Here is a 17404-nt window from a genome sequence, read left to right as displayed (position 1 = left end):
GATTTTTTTAAATCGGTCTAGTAGTTTTAGAAACTTTTCAATACAAATCTTTCCTCGGTATAATTTATTGAAATTACTAAAACAAACACGTGGTAGGTATGTTATTAATATTATTTATTGAAATAATTTAAGCTCTTGATAGAATCCAGGGTAAAAACGAGGTCACTCGCGCATAAGCAGAGGGATGCCCTCCCTCACAGCTAAAAGTTCCGAACGAAACAACACCAATCTGTAAATTGATACATTGTCATGTCATTTCTTTTATCATGTGTATTGAAACTATACTAGGAACAAAATATAACAGAAACCAAAATTTCGGTAGATCAATTAATCAAAATTATATTTAATTTAGAGTCGAAAATGCATGTCAAGGAAGGAGTGCATAGATCCGCAAAGTAATCAGAACATACGACTTGAAGTAAAAAGTCGTCGTCCATAAAATCCTCAAATTTAACGTATGCACGTATGGAGTCTTAAAGTTTGCTTGTATAAATTAGAGAGATGCTACTAGTATTTTCTCTCAAAACGCACATTGTTATATGATTATTCTATATCATTTATCTTTCAAAAACTCTGATCCAGTAATGCAGCCGGAGATTAAAAAAAGGCCATATTACAAAGTTTGTTTCTTCAAGATCAGACGTTATTATTATGTAGTAAAAATTACCAGAATTCGGTCATCGCCAGTTCCAAGCGCCAGAGGGCCGCCTGAGTCACCTTGGCAAACATTAATCCCAATAGGTCCTCTTGTGCAGAGAGTTGAGTCTATAATCAAATTAGGAAACGTCTGACGACACTCTTCGTTTGGAATCACCTGAAGGTGTGCCTCTCTCAAGTCCGGATTAAATATGGGAACCTGACCTAAAAATTATAAAAAAAATATTATTGACACAGTCACTTTAATGTTGGTAAAAGTACAAAAATGCCTCTTTGTACATTTTAGTGCACATACCATCGTATTGTCTTCCGTAGCCAACACCTACCACCCAAGATCCACTGAAATCGTTGTTTGCTTGATCAATTGGCAAATTGATGGGCCTGGTGATGTCTGTAAAAGGTGAAATTAAAACTTAAAAAAATCATTTATTTTCAGACAACAGCAGTCCATAGTTTCGTTAGTAACAATTTGATCTTAGAGACTATGTCCGTAGAGTTATAACTATAACTTTTAAAGTTTCATCAAATAAAAAGGCCTGCAAAAATATGAAGGAATGATCTCAAAGTTTGTTTCCGACTATTAAAATATAAATTACTGAATTTGCTCTGTTTGAAATCCCGCACGGGTGTGCACAATAAGTGTGATGGTGAGAGCTAATCAGCTACAGTTCTTGTACGAGAACTAATAGATTGAGTGGGCTTCAAATATTGGGTTTGCTGGTCAGTAACCTTACCGTTAAAGGCAACCCAATCGTGCCGGACGATTGCGATGTCGTTGTTGATATTCACTGTGTTCCAGTCGGGATGCATCTCAACATCTTCCGTGTCGATACGCAAACCGCCAATATGCAGCGTCTGGGAGCCGAAGACCATGGTGAACATGCGCGCCCAGCGCCAGCCGTCGTACCAGCAGTGCGCCGCCGTCAGCGAGCGCGTGTGCGTCAAGAGAGATGCTCCGCACATAGATGTGAACGGGGTGAACAAGTGGATCACGACTCCCACCTAATAATAAGGGTTAATATTTAAGTAAAACGGAAATGGCCGAATGGTGTCGGTTTTAGACTGGCCGAATCGAGATGCTAGTACGTAGCCCACATCCAGCCATTGGTACTAAAGCTGTTGATGATGGTGTATCGAAAACTTCATTAACAATAGCCTAATCATCATCATCATCATTTCAGCCATAGGACGTCCACTGCTGAACATAGGCCTCCCACAATGCTTTCCATGTTGATCGATTGGTAGCGGCCTGTATTCAGCGCTTCCCTGCTACCTTTATGATGTCGTCTGTTCACCTTGTAGGTGGACGTCCCACATTGCGTTTTACGGTACGCGGCCTCTATTCCAGAACCTTGCTACCCCATCGGCCGTCAGTACTGCGTACTATGTATCCTGCCTTCAGCTTCCACTTCAGCTTGCAAATCCGTCGTGCTATGTCAGAGAGATAGACTTTAGTTCGTTTACTGATCTCCTCACTGATTCTATCTCTTAAAGAAACACCGAGCATAGTCCTCTCCATAGCACCAGTCCAACATTTTCTTTGTTAAAATATCCAACCTAAGTTTCAAGATAGAACAGTAATTCAGTAATTCAACGAAAAACTTACCATGAAAGGATGCCTGCCAAGAGGCACGGAGGTGCCGCCGACAACTCTGCTAGAATTAGCTGCCAATTCAAACTTCTTCAATTGCTCGGCCATCGGAATTCCCACTTTCTCGTGGTAGGACCACCGCGGTCCCTCGAAGGGAACCGCTTCCACCACCACTGCTACCAAACATACTAACAAGCACCACTTCATTGTAGAAACTTTGCCTCCCAAGATCGAATGAGGACTGTAGTAGTGTGAATTTCGAATTTATAGTAAACCAAAGACGTTTATATCTTATCCGTGTGTGATAATTAGCTTTTTATTGATGAACACCTATATTTCTAAAGGAAAAGTGGTTTTTACGATGTTATCTTGTAAATATTTCGGTTTTTTGCCGGTGGATTTCCCAATCAATAATATTACCTTAATGACATGACTAAGTACAGCGGTTATGAATGAAGATTAAATGGTTTTGGATTCGTAAATGTTTCTGCGTTTTCCCAATTATTATAATTAATTCTATGAGTAAAAGATCCTTGACGTAATTACTCTTCGGTGGATGACTGTTCAAGATTTCCATAATAATTTTCCAGACCCCAGAAAAACATCATTCCTATCCGGTAGGCGTTACGGACGCATGGATAAATAATATTTATAGCTGAGATATTATAAACCTAGCCTATGTTACTCAAAAAGAAATCGGTCCAGTAATTTCAGTCTTTTCAAAACAAAAATACAAATCTTTCCTTTTTATGATATTTATTGAATGTTATTAATATTTGTTAAAATAATTTAATCTCTTGATAGAATCCAGGTTAAATACGACGACGTCACGCGCGCGTAACCAGCTGGATGTCCTCTCTCACAGTCTAATGCTCCGTACGCAGTAACATCAATCTGTAAAAAAGAAATGTACTCAATTGTATTGCACCCATACAAGGAACCAATGAAAAGTAGGTAAGCAACAGGATACGGGACTGAGTTTCTTGCGCTGCTTCTTCTCAGCACTGACCCATTTACGAGGGTGGTCTGAAAAGTTTCCGACCTCAACGTGAAGATGGCAGCATACATCAATTAAAGTCAGGGAATGTAATTGTGCATCTTTTGACAGCAACACTTCAAAATTTCAGCCATTTTTGACGTGCGGTTTTTATTTGAAAGTCGTTTGAGTGAGTCGATGTGAATATTTTTGTGAAAATGGAAAAAATCGAGTATCGATCTGTCATAAAATATTTGTTTTTGAAAGGGAATACCCCTACGCAAATCAAAGATGAGTTAGATTCTGTGTACGGGGACTCTTCACCGTCATTTACCACAGTAAAATTTTGGGCAGCCGAATTTAAACGTGGCCGTAAGAGCTTGGGAGATGATGAACGTTCGGGACGTCCAAAAACTGTAACTACTGACGATAACATCGCTAAAGTTCACCAAATGGTGTTAGACGACCGCCGAATTAAAGTGAGAGAGATAGCAGAGGCAATGAAAATGTCCAAAGAACGTGTTTGTCACATATTAAATCAAGATTTAGGCATGAGAAAGCTGTCCGCGCGTTGGGTGCCGCGTTTGCTAACGCTAGACCAACGACGTGTTCAAACGAACATTTCCAATGCTCTGTTGGCGCAGTTTAGGCGCAATAAATCCGAGTTTTGGCGCCGACTAATTACTGTGGATGAGACTATGTAGAAAAATAAAAATAAATTTTAAGAAAAAAAATCTTGTATCTATGTTAGGTCGGAAACTTTTCAGACCACCCTCGTATTATCCCGAAGCAGTGGTAGGGTTAATACTGGGAGGACGTGTAAAAGTGCATTATAAGCCTACTTGCAAAATTAAATTAATTTTATGAAGAATTATTATTATACGTATTTCTATTGCCGCAGTAAGAACAAAATATACTAAAAATATAATAAAGGAAATATTTAAGAGGGGCTCCCATACAACAAACGATTTTTTTATGCTGTCAACTCATACTACCGATTTTTAGTTCTTTAGTTCTTGAAAGTAACCGTTAGGGACGCTGTACATACATTTTTAACGTACTTTCTAGCGAGTCCGACTGTACCTCGACGTATTTATTCAATGAATTACATTCTGGGAAGTTTATTGTTCTAGTGCCACTATCATAAATATATTATAGATTAGTACATATATGTTTGATGTAGGTAAATCTGTAATTCATCATGATTGGCTTTACTCAACCAAACCAAACGAAGATAATGTATTTTTATCAATAATTGTATTAATGTTAATGTATGTTTTCCGAACAAAATAAAACAAATAAAATAACTAGCTTTTTCCCGCGGCTTCGCCTACGCGAATTTCGATTAGTCACTGAAGGTCCCCTTTTTTAAAAATCGGGTTTAAACGATCCTCACAAACTTTCACATTTACTATGATAGGATAGGATGAGATTTTAGGACTACTTAGCCGTTTCTCATTCATCTTTTACAACTTCTTTTCTAAGGTAAAAAAAGTAATTTGGTGCCGGTTGGTGGGCACCATAAAACATCTTGTGTCAGACTTCTGTAGAGATTCTATGAAAATATAACTCGCACTAAGTTTGATAACGTAGTCTACTATATAAAAATAAGTCGGGTTTTCCTCCCTGACGCTATAACTCCAGAACGCACGAACCGATTTCCACGGTTTGCATTCGTTGGAAAGGTCTCGGGCTCCGTGAGGTTTATAGTAAAGAAAATTCAGGAAAAATTTCAACAGAAAAGCGGGATGGGGTAAAACGGGATCCACGCGTACGAAGTCGCGGGCGGCCGCTAGTTTATTTATAAGCTTAGACACAGATACATTTTTTCATGCACAATTATTTATAACTAGCTTTCCGCCCGCGGCTTCGCCCGCGTGGAATTTTGTCTGTCACAGAAAAACTTTATCGCGCGCGTCCCTGTTTCAAAAACCGGGATAAAAACTATCCTATGTTCTTTCCCGGGACTCAAACTATCTCTATGCCAAATTTCATCAAAATCGGTTGCGAGGTTTAAGCGGGAAAGCGTAACAGACAGACAGACAGACAGACAGACAGACAGACAGACAGACAGACAGAGTTACTTTCGCATTTATAATATTAGTTGGGATTGGCGGGCGAGTTTTTTTAGTACGAAGTGTCATCTCGCGGCAGCCCGACCAGACCGTTTTTATGTTGGTAAGCGAAAACAGTGTTGCCAACCACACGATGACATTTCGCTACAGTAAAAAAAAAAATTAATACCGCAGCTCATTACCGTTCTAAACAAGGAACATTTTTGTTCTTCATTGAGGACATCATTTTTGTTTGCTAAACCACAAAAGTAGCCAACCAGATTCTAGTTAATTACGCTTTTTATGAGTACAAAATGTACAAAAACGCAACTGTCCGGTCAGTCCCTCCGGTAATGTATTGGATCTGCATTTCGCGTGACGCGTCGACGGCGTGTCACGGGGTTCGCTGGGGGTTGCAGGGCAGGGGTTGGATGTTAGGGCTAGCAATGGGTGCCCAAACTAGTCAAAACAAAATAGCATCTAGTCACGTTTTTTTTAGTACGTTTTTGTCCTGGTTAAAGGAGGTGTGAAGGAGATTAATCATGTGATTTCATCGTAAAAATATCTTGATAATTTTTTAATTTTTTTTTTAATATTTTTTTTATTTGCCAACAAAAGAATTACAGTTTATCAGTAGTTTATCTAGCGGCTGCTGCACTAAGCTGTGCTTGTGTCGCGGCAGCCTTAAGTAACACAGGTTAACAATGTTGATAAAATATAGTGAGGACACACGGTACATGGCAATTAACAGTTATTAAACTCTTAAGATAACTAGAATAATATTTTTTTAATTAGACTAAACAAAACTAAACAAAAAGTAACTGAGGTAGTAATTATGGCACTTATTGCCTATTCTTTTGTTTAGTAAGCTCCTAATCTACAATGTTGTAAAGAGGGTACATGACTGTGTAGTAATAGAGTACTTCAATATCAGATACAGTCATCATCATCAGTTTCAGCTGGATAAGAATGTACTTCCCCCATGGCTTCAAGATTGGCGAGTTAGAATCAGCCTGCATCCAGCGTCTTTGCTGAAGTTCATATCAATAAATCATTAAATGGAGGATCATCCTCTTTCTAGTCTTTTTTCTCATCAATTCCATAGACATTAACAAAAACTTCACACACACAGCCCTAATGTTTGATTGACAACGTTTTGACTGAGGCAACGTGTTACACGGGTGCATATTTTAGTCCGGCGTGACAGGCTCGCGTGTGATCACTACAAATCGTGTGTTATTTGTTCAATTTAAACATAGTCGAGGGTATTATTAGGAACTAATAATAATCTCTTTTGTATTTTCCTGTAGCAAAGGTAGAAAAGAGATCTGCCTTTCCGTATAAGAAAGAACAAAATATATTTTTGGAACTACAAAACATGGTGTACTGAAATCTCTCTTTAAAACCGACTTCAGAAAGAAAAAAATTTCGACTGTAATTTTTTGTATGTTCATTTTTTCAATTATTACCAACATAAATGCCGGAATAATTATGTAAGGTAGTTTAGGTCACTACCCTTAGATAGGTACTCTCGCACTACTAGAGAAGATTGGTTTAAGTGCCACATTAAAATCATCGATACTTCTTAAAGAATGTTACGTTTTTGCAAAGGAATTTGCTTCTACATCATATAATTCCGCCTATTTCCCCCCTTATCCCTAGGGTTAAAACGTCACCTCCGTCACAGGTCGCAGCCAATCGCTTAACCCTTCGACTGCGAGGGGCTGAATGCGTGATATGTGTTATTCACGTGACACGTGCTATACTGTCTTGTTACCTGATTGATTTTAAATAAATAAATAAATAATACAAACAGCCGAACATAATATGACCTCCTCCTTTTTTGAAGTCGGTTAAAAATAACTTGCACACTGAAAGGAAAAAATGCAATAAAAACTTCTGTGGACTAGAAAAGTCCTTTAATTCCTATGGGGGAACTGAGGTTTTTTTTTATGTGAGGTACTGAGGATAATGGTGTTACAATTTCCAGTTTAAGAGCCTGCAGATTTTAGGCTTCTGTTAGTAACGTTTTACAACAGAGGTGTTCATCTTTATTGTCTCTACTACAAATATTTAAAATAAATAAACGTTCGTTTACTAAATTAACCCGAACATAAATCGAACTGGAAATCGATTCCTTTTTCCCTCTAGCACTTTTTCTGTGTACACCAAAGTTTTTTGAACAGCAAAACACTGCGCAATTTTATTTTAGCTCACCCTTTAGATAGTCACCCCTGCCCCTCGGGCTAGCACGTCACTTCCGTCGCAAGTCGCCAATCGTTCACCTCTGGGGCTGCAGCGTGAAGCGTGACACGCTGCACTTCCGTGATCGGACTTGACAATCGCGTGTTAAATAACAGATTCAAAAATGATTTTACTTTAAAGATAATTGTTTTTTTAATTTTGCTTGAACTACATTAAAAAACTCATAAAATCTCTTACGTCGCCTGTTTTGTTAACAAACTCAATTGCTTATGTAAACCCAAGACTTATGAATTAATAGCCCGCGGCTTCGCCCGCGTGGAATTTTCTGTCACAGTAAAACTATATCGCGCGTGTCCCTGTTGCAAAATCCGGAATAAAAACTATCCTATGTCCTTTCCCGGGACTCAAACTACCTCTATGCCAAATTTAATCAAAATCGGTTCAGTGGTTTAGGCGTGAAAGTAAGACAGACAGACAGAGTTACTTTCGCATTTATGATATTAGTATGGTTGATGCAATCTTACAGTTAAGTATGAGCTAATTAGCTATAAGTTCTAGATCTTAAATGTAGATTTTGTTGTACTTTGTCTGGATTCTTGAATGTAAATGTAAATAATCCAAATTATGAATAAACATTTTTTGTTCTACTGCAAAGTGCAAAAACCTTTCCGCATTCTATGACAACAAGAACTAACATTTCGCGGGGGAACGTTAATTGAGTTCTATTCTTGGGAACAATAATTCTTCTTGTTCAACAGTCATGGTTAAAGTGTAAAGGAAACTTACACAGTAACTTTCTTATCCTTTCGCTGTACCTAAGTCAAAGAATAGGCATAGAGAATGTGCGAAATTCCTTAATTAGTATAAGACGTTATTTATCGAAGTAAGCACTGTAGCTTCTTACGTACTAGTGATAGGGGTGATTTTGCTACAAAAATGCTTATTCTCATGAGCTGTCCAGTCTGTCTACTGTATTGGACAGCTTATGAGCCTAACAATAAAATTTATTATTACAACTACATATTTAATTTTATAAGCTGCCATGTTAATACTACCAATTCGCGCGTGGAATGCGCGTCCCCTCCCCAACCGGGATTGAACGAAATTAGTTAGTGATTAAACGCAAATAATGTGTCTTATTTTACGCAAATACACAATTTTTATCAATAATAATAAATAAAAAATATTTTAACTATTGTTTGTTATAGTTATAGACGCTTCCCTTCGAGTGACGTCATATCGCCAGCGGCAAACTTAAAGCGAACGGAACATACCTTGATATGCCGTCATTCTACTCTGCTTTTGTCTGGCTAACATTATTTTGATAAGTACGTACAAAACGTATGTCTTCATGAAATTAAACACATATTGCGCCAAAGACATGCCACCTTTAGCAAAAACAACGGTTATACTCTCCACATGCTCACATGCATAATAAGTAGGTACTAAAATTTCCTGCAGGAGCTTTTTAGTACAAAAATTTAGCTGTACCCGTAGCATTTTTGCCCGACGAATATGCATTGTTTTGTCCATTCCCGCAGGATTGATAGGGATGTTTGAACGGAGGTTAGTATAAAACAGAACTCTTCGACATCCCAGAGGAGAGGCCGGACTTAGACGGTTATCACACTGCGCCGCGCTCCGCCGCGGAGCGCGTGATTTTCGTATAAAAAATCACGCGCGCGGACGCGTTGTCAGTGTGAAGTGCCTCGCGTGTTTTCTATACAAACTGAGCTACTTGCATACAATGATAAAATCTGTCGCCCCGCGCTCCGCGGCGGAGCGCGGCGCAGTGTGATAACCGCCTTAGAGATTCAGACGGTCCGAGTCACCTCTCAAGGGAGGGACCCGGAAGAAATATATTATGATACTGAGACTTTTTAATGCTCAATAAAATGGAGGAATGTGATTAATGGAGCAAAATATTAAATAATTTAGTGAATATTGAATTCATTGTTTATGGGTTCACGATCTTTGAGAGGTTGAAAAACATCAACCATAGTTCTATATGGGTGTCACGTCAAAACTAACTTATCAATGAGACTTAATGATGACATCAGTGATTTTGATAGCTATATCTACCAAAAGCGTATCACACTAACATTTTGCTCCCCACAGGACTCAAATCCTCAACAGAAAGTGGCAGTGTACCTAATATTTTTGTTTAGTACGCGAATCATCAGGCTAAATATGTCGCCATCAAATTATATCGCCTTCTGTGAAGGCTTAACTTTACATATTAAAACTGGTTCGGGACTTAATCCCTAAAAAACGTAATTAAATTGGTTAATTATACAAATATCTGGTGTTATTTGGTCACTACGCTTTTTTGTAAATCTCTATATTGACAGATTAAAATAATTGAGATAGTAGCAGTAGTCTTGCTTTGTCTTTGCACATCAAACTTGTGCTATGCCTATTTGATTCAGTATTTAATTATTCTGTGAAAAGATGTTAACGGTTCAATGTTTTATTAGCTAAGCTATGCCCGGGACTTCGTACGCGTGAAAATAATTATTTTGAATAATATTTCCTGTTTTTGCAACATTTTTCTTTACTGCTCCGCCTCTATTGGCTACAGGGTGATGTCGTGGTGATATTTTATAGCCTAAATCCTTCTTCGATAAATAGGCTATCCAACACAAAAATAATTTTTTAAATCGGACCAGCAGTTCCTGAGGTTAGTGCATTCAAGTAAACAGACTCTTCAGCTTTATAATATTAGTACTAGAAGCAAATTGAATCGACACTATTTATTGAGCCTACTATTTGCACCTCAATCATACTGATCCGATAATTATGAGTAATCTGTCACCCGGATTACAGTTTACTCCTACGAGCGGCCGTTGCGCCATGACTATGAATATCGATCGCTATAATCCACGTAGGTAATATGCGGATAATCTATGCTAATAGTTAATTTATTAAAACTGCAAACTGTTCGCTATTATGGCATCGTTTAGATTGGATTTTAAGTTGCGGTGATAGTGACGGACTGTGCAATTGAATTACCGATATGGTATGCTTGTGCCAAATTCATGTTGAAAGTATATCAGAAACTGAATTTATTTTATTGTATTGTATTAGTTTTTATGTAGAGCTGCTGACACGGCGAACTTCAAACCGCCTATGTTTATCAGAAATAATGTAGGATTCCAACGATGAAAAAAGTTTTCAAATCGGTCCAGTAATTTCGGTACCTATTTATTCAATAGGTACTGCTTGTATTGAATCTAATCTTTCATGTCTTTAATTTTAGTGTAGACAGCCACGTTAAGCATTTAATAAACTTCTAATAGTTCTAATAACATTCATAGTTTTTGCAACAAATATGTGTATGTATAATAGGTAGTCAAACTTCTATCATGTATAGGCCAAGAGTTTATTAGTTCATCAAAATTATTCTAAAAAGGAAATGAATAACGAAAACAAAAGATTAACGATGCCAATGGAAGATTAAATTTTAATTTAAAACATAATTAAATTGTCATCGGATTTAACTTGTTTTATTGTCTCCGGTCTGAGTTTACGGCTTTTTTATGGCTCTCAAATAGAACATGCCTAATGAAATTCAAAGCTGACTGTACTTGTCGCTCATTTGGACGGCATGAATAATTTTGTGCTATAAATGGTGATACGGTGGAGACATTCAGACTTGTGAGAATGCTTTGTGTACTTGATTTCAATTACTTAAACTATTATTTTCTTCAACCTTTAGAAGAAAATACCTAATGAAAAAAGTTACCGGTAACACAGCTCCACTTAAGAAGTAAGAAGTGCAACAACATTCTTATAATTTTCAGTTGTTTTTACGAACCTGACAAGATAGTTCAGCTAAGTATTTATTATCTCAAATGCACGATAAGGGAGACTGGACTAGTTGTAAGGTCATCTTAAATTTTCATTGAGGTGGCTCTATAACGACTTGCCTCCCCATAACTTACAAATTCAAATAATTTTGTGAGTCCACCGCTCATTAATACGTAAATTAAAACCTTTTACACAAAACCACTATCTACAAATACTTTATGATTTCCTTCCAAATAACTCATTAGATATCATCGTACAACAAAAAGCTTCTAACAACAAACAAACGGACAGAATTTTTATGTGAACGGCGGCATTCCTTTGCGTCGTTATCTAAAAAGAATGGAACTACTATTAAGTGGCCAAGTGGCTGCTTATGCATTATTAAATGGATATTTTTATCGCTTAATCGAATTATATCGAATGGATGTGGGTTATTCACCAACTCGATATAAGAAACTGGACACACGTGTGTCCAGTTAGTGGCACTCAAAATTAATATCACCTATTTATAGGACGAAGCACACTTATCAACCCGGAAACGGATCGTAAGGTTTAAAGATTTATTATTTCTCAATAAAAAAAAACATATCGTAACCGTATCAACTCGACGTGGTCAGTATTATTTCTATGAAACTCCCTACTGTAAGTACTGCAATGCACACTTGATGGTTATCACGCCATTTTACCGATTTTGCCCATACATTTTGACGTCTATAAAAATTATCACGGCGCGCATCTTAGGCCTACAGATGACGATATAATGTGATTAATAATTTTGAGTTACACCAATTGGACACATTTGTGTCCAGTCTCTTGTGTCGAGTTGGTGAATAACCCTAAACCGGGTTTTCATGGCTCCATTTGCAAGTCTGGGAGCGACATCTACATAATTATCAACATTGAAAGCTTTGATTATTGCGAAGTGTCTTTGGGATGGAGGCGTTATACCTTTATTCCTTTGACGAGTTTGACACGGTTATTTTGTTGCGAAAATTAATTTTAAATGTAAATACATCTGAGAAGATAGGGAAAACCTCAATTTTAATGCTCTAAATAAATTAGAATGACAGATCTATCCAAAGACAATTTCTACTTTTGGTAGTCGTTATGGTGAGACTAAAACTACACTCGGCATCAAATAAATCGCACCTCCCGCGACAAGCACTTATCAAACGTATGCATCCCCACTTCCCACCAACATTGGTACCATTTGAAAGCCTAGTTCTAAACTTCATTTCATTAAAGGAAAGGTTTTTACCCCAAAAATGTGTCTTTACAAGGATCCAGAGTCACTTCTTCAAAAAATAGGTAGTTACGCTATAGCCATTTTTTATGACTATAAAACTGTTAAGTTGGGATTAATCGCTATCCATCTGTTAAAGAGGACACGCGAGATCTTTATTTGGTTTTATAACCATAAAAATTGGTCTAATTGATCCCAGAGGTGAGCCCAAAGTGAGATCTATTTTCAAGTCACATTTATGGTATATGTTAATCATTTATTTAGAAATGAAATGTATTTTTCTTTAAGGATATTTATTGGGCTTTCAAATAACACCAATATTGTTGGGGCACCATGATTGTGTCAGAAGAAAATCTTTAAAGTTCGCGTCGCGGAAGGTGCGGTTTATTTGATGTTGAGTGTATGTTGAGTTCTAAGGCTGGCTTGAAACATGTGAGCGACATTCGATAATAATATAAGACCATTAATTATAACTGTTGTAATTTTATCAAATTACATAATGTTTATCCATGATATTAGTTAGTCGCTAAGTAAGTACTCGTAAAAATATTAGCCCTCATCAGTTATAATGCCTTTGGGGCTTGGTAATTAGTCGACAAAATTGTGTCGTGTTCGCAACTACGTGCAATTTAATATTATTATTTCATTGCTGGCGCAAAAAGCATCCAATAAGGATTGTCCATCGAAGTTAAAAGTTAATAAATTATGTCTAAATAAACACTTTAGGTAAATCATAGAATTTCTGAAAAACTAGTATTGACTCAGACTGGAAACAAAAAAGTTTTGTTTGTATGGAAGTTTGTATGGAAATAGCTGAGCGTGACGTCAAATGTCACCCGCCCATAATAACCAGTATGGGACTCTGCGTGTCGTTCTAACATGACCAATGACGTCTTATGTTCGTTCGTTTCAGCCGAAAGACGTCCACTGCTGGACAAAGGCTTTTGAAATTATTGTAAAAGAAAAGCACTGATTGATTTGATAATATCAAGGCTACTGAAATGTGAGAAATAAAAAAAAACCTTGCATATCTATTGGTTGGCTCTACCGCCGCAATATCACACCGTAATTACCTATCAGTCTAACTAGTTTTAGCAGTTTAATACATATTTTAAAGCATTATAACTTATTGGTTATCACAAACACGTATCCAAACTATCAAAGGCACCCGTTCGGAGCATCGGTCATTTTGATATATCAGCTAGTTCGTTAGCATGCTATAAATTACGATACAACGATATTTAATATAAAAATCGTTAAGTTTGAAAGAACTTATTACGGAGTACCGTTTAGTCACAATTGATGTCTAATCAGTAGATATTTTTCAAAATTATTTGCCATTTTACTAATCAGAATCATAGAAGTACTTATTTTGTGGTCGTGGTATCTCTGTGTAACTTTTATAAGACTCCCGCTCGTCCGTATTCACGACGATGCTTGCTTAAGTGAAGCAGCAAATCGAACGCACAGCGTTGAATAAAGCTCTGTGATTGGTTCGTGTGTCACCCTATGCGTCCACGCGCACGGTGAGACCTCATAGTAATGTTTGTGAATACGGGCTTAGATTAGAAATTAATCGCCTTTTTTGCACTCTAATACAGTCTACAGACTCTAACATTCTAATATCTGATAGTTCTGATTTTATTCAAATTATTGCCTAGATAGAATTATTTTAGTGTTCCTAAAGAGTAAAGCTGTTTATTCTGATGAACTCTTGGACTAAGTTACCTATCTATTCTTCTTTCTTTATTTTCTTTAATTACACGTGTCTTTAAAGAAGACTTAACCCTCTGACTTGTAATCTGTTGTGGTTTATTCGTTTGATCTTTCGATCACAGTAAAGTACAATGTTTACACCCTCGGCCACAGTAAAGGAACATCGTAAAACTTATATAATGTGGTTTCTCTGATGAGGTTCGTGATTTGTGAATGTAACCCGGAAGCGTGATTAGTTCAGGTATGCCAACTTGTTTTATGGACTTAAAAATATTAAATACTAGAAGGTACATTTTGTCGTTCATTCGTTCATTTTTGTACGGCGAAACACACTTGCCCTTTAAAAAAAATACACTTGCTTTTTCAATAATGATTCTTCTTCTATTTATAAACTGAGATTAATTAAGTAAAAACTATTATTGTATTTGGTAGTTTAACCAGGGAACGAAAACCCGGACCTAAAAAGTAAAAAAAATATCCGTTGTGGATAAAAAGCCCACCTTGTGTCTTGGCCCCAATACTTACATGTAAAAACTGTGTGTCAATATGTAGGGGTACGGATAGGAGGACACAACGGAATAAAAAGAAGTAAATAATGAACTTCATTTTGTCACACAAAAATGCTAAGGCTAGGTTGTACCATCTTACTTTAGCTTTAACAAACGTCAAAAATGTGTCAAACTCCATACAAAACACAGCGGTTATCGTTAAAGTTACGGTTAAAGTTAGGTGGTGCAACTCAGCCTAAGCTTTTCAAAATAGCTGTACTGCAATAATAAATTTAAAGATTCCATTTCTGTTGACCAACATACGACACCAGTAAGACCATAGGAAAAGTAACCGACTGTGTGTGGACTACCATTATGAATCTAGAGCTTATGTCCACACTTTAACACTTATCCCACTCTATTTGGCTTATCCCGATTGAATTTAAATTACGACTGCGACAAAGTCCTTAAAATAATATGCACCTGCAGTTCTGACAAACAAAACCATCGCCATCACATAACTTGGATTCAACAAAACCTATTTAAAGAAAACTTCAACACCTCGTAGGTGCATTCCCGTTTCGAATCCCCATTACTTGAGATTATGACATAAATATTTATAAAAGCCGTAAATAGGGAATTATCCCTCACTTTATACCAAGCATAAACGTTATGGAAACTCCATGTAAATTCAAGGAGATTCGAAAGAATCGTCAACGTAGGTAACGGGTAGTCCTACGGCACGATTTCGGTCGCTGGGATTAACGGTGAACGATATTTATTTGATATTGAAACTGAGATAGTATAAACGTGTTTTAAATAAAAGAAACTTAACATGAAACAGGTAATAAATCTATTTTTTCTGTGCTAAAAGTTAAACTGAACTTTCAAACAATAAAGTCTTAAAATTCTGTTTTATTCAGCCAAATAACGTGCACTGCTGGACAAAATCCTCCCCCAAGAAGTTTCATTTTGACGTGACTTAACATAAGAGTAGAAAATTAGCAAAATTGTAAATATTTTAATTACTTACTTAATACTGACTGGTGATACATACTTAATACGCTTTCGAAAGAATATAATAAAAAAATCCTACATCTATGGATCTGCAAGTCTTTATTACGTAGGTAAACCATGTTTATTTGGGGATGAACACTGATCGCTTCGTGTAACAGCCATTTTTCCTATTCGGTGTTGTTAGAATACGAATCGCAGTTTTAAGAAAGTGTTCCTTTGTCGCAATGGTCAGATTATAGTTCTTTTACCCTTTTTTTTAAGTTTATTGAGTCTCTGATTTTTATGTGCGGATTAGTATGTGCTGAGGCATTGATGAGGTAAGAAACCATAAGGGCTTTAATGTGAAAGTTAGACCTTTTAACTATCTATTCTATTCTGTTCTTTAAAAAAAAATTAAAGTAACTAACTAAAACATTTGAAACAAGCATCATTACTATTTAAAAATATAAATAAAAACTGTTGTTTTAGGATGTTTTAAATTCTTTATTAAAAAAACGATAAAAAAATTATTTATACCTAAACGATTGACAAAACGGTCGGTGACTTCATTTCTTTAAAGATTCGTAAATAAACGTTTATCATTTTGATCATTATTAATCATTCGAATTACCATAAACTCATACTGACTTCACCAACTAAGTGGTATTATTTTAAGTAATTAATGTTGTGTCACCCCTCACACCTTAATGACACAACACATTCGTCTACTGGACAAGTACAACACGGATGGTACCCTCGATTGTCTATGGAATATAAACCGTTGAGGTGAAGTGTGAGTCGCATTGATTATAATGTAGAGTTCTGTATAAAAAATAGAGAAGCCTTTAGGAGATTAAGGAGTTGGCATGCAGTGGCAGAAAAGCGGAATAGGATATTTTTTAATTATGTAATTGTGATATTAAGTGCTCTTTTACAACAAACATTTAATGTAGATAAGGTATCGACTCTACCACGAATTTTACCAATTTATTTTAGTTTACCTAATGGTGATAATAATCTTACTGTGAAACCTAATTAGTTTCAGTTGATCCTAACAAGTCGAGGCACGTAATAGTTACTGAATATCATACTAATATAATAAATAGGTAATATTGTATTTTGTGTGCTATGTTAACTCAAAAACAACCTTATCAAATTCTTACACCAATAGAATGCTGCTAACATAGGCTATAGCTGTGCTATAGCAGACCGAAATTTGAAAACAGGCGAAGCCGCTGCCAAAAGCTAGTCTGTAATATAAATGTAACATAAATATATAGATAGACCTAAACGCAACTTTTAGTTGTCTCTCGTCACACACTGTTTCATACACCTACTTAACAAATGACTGTTGGTTCTTTCAACAGGACTACGGAACACCAAAGCCCGCGGTGAGCAAACACCATTAATCCAGCTTAGACAGTAATCGGTGCATTGGAAATTAATCACTGTGCGGCGGTAATAGAATACACAGTCATGCACGTGAGACTGTTATAAAATTGATGCCGCTTGATAAATTAGCGTTATCCGTCACGATTGGTCACGGAAGAGCTAAGGCCGGGAGTACATTGTGGGTTTATCTCGTAATTCTGTGTACACATAGGCTGGTTTAGTTTCTTTTTGTTCAGCGAACATAGTAAAAGTGGGCTTTTTAGAGCAGTAGGTAGA

At 36.6% G+C, this 17404-nt stretch overlaps 1 protein-coding gene across 1 annotated transcript; it reads right to left on the bottom strand.

Moving 5' to 3' along the window:
• Positions 1–97: 97 nt before the first annotated feature.
• Positions 98–2501, bottom strand: LOC135078214 (chymotrypsin-1-like). The gene is made up of 5 exons (XM_063972801.1): positions 2264–2501; positions 1392–1659; positions 953–1048; positions 668–861; positions 98–229 (listed from the first exon to the last, which is right to left on the bottom strand). Exons 1-5 carry the CDS (start codon positions 2453–2455, stop codon positions 128–130), a joined length of 852 nt encoding a protein of 283 aa, XP_063828871.1. The 5' UTR covers positions 2456–2501; the 3' UTR covers positions 98–127.
• Positions 2502–17404: the final 14903 nt, after the last annotated feature.

This window comes from Ostrinia nubilalis, chromosome 14 (genome assembly GCF_963855985.1).
Source record: "Ostrinia nubilalis chromosome 14, ilOstNubi1.1, whole genome shotgun sequence".
NCBI classification, from domain to species: domain Eukaryota; kingdom Metazoa; phylum Arthropoda; class Insecta; order Lepidoptera; family Crambidae; genus Ostrinia; species Ostrinia nubilalis.
Note: the sequence above shows the minus strand (reverse complement) of the source record. Positions and strands in the feature narration are given on the sequence as shown.

Excerpts from the sequence above, each read along its gene's own strand:
- LOC135078214 (XM_063972801.1), bottom strand. The coding sequence starts at position 2,455 with ATGAAGTGGTGCTTGTTAGTATGTTTGGTAGCAGTGGTGGTGGAAGCG. Across the intron at positions 1,049-1,391 it reads CGATTGGGTTGCCTTTAACG|ACATCACCAGGCCCATCAAT; the intron begins GTAAGGTTACTG and ends CACCTTTTACAG. Across the intron at positions 862-952 it reads CTACGGAAGACAATACGATG|GTCAGGTTCCCATATTTAAT; the intron begins GTATGTGCACTA and ends TATAATTTTTAG.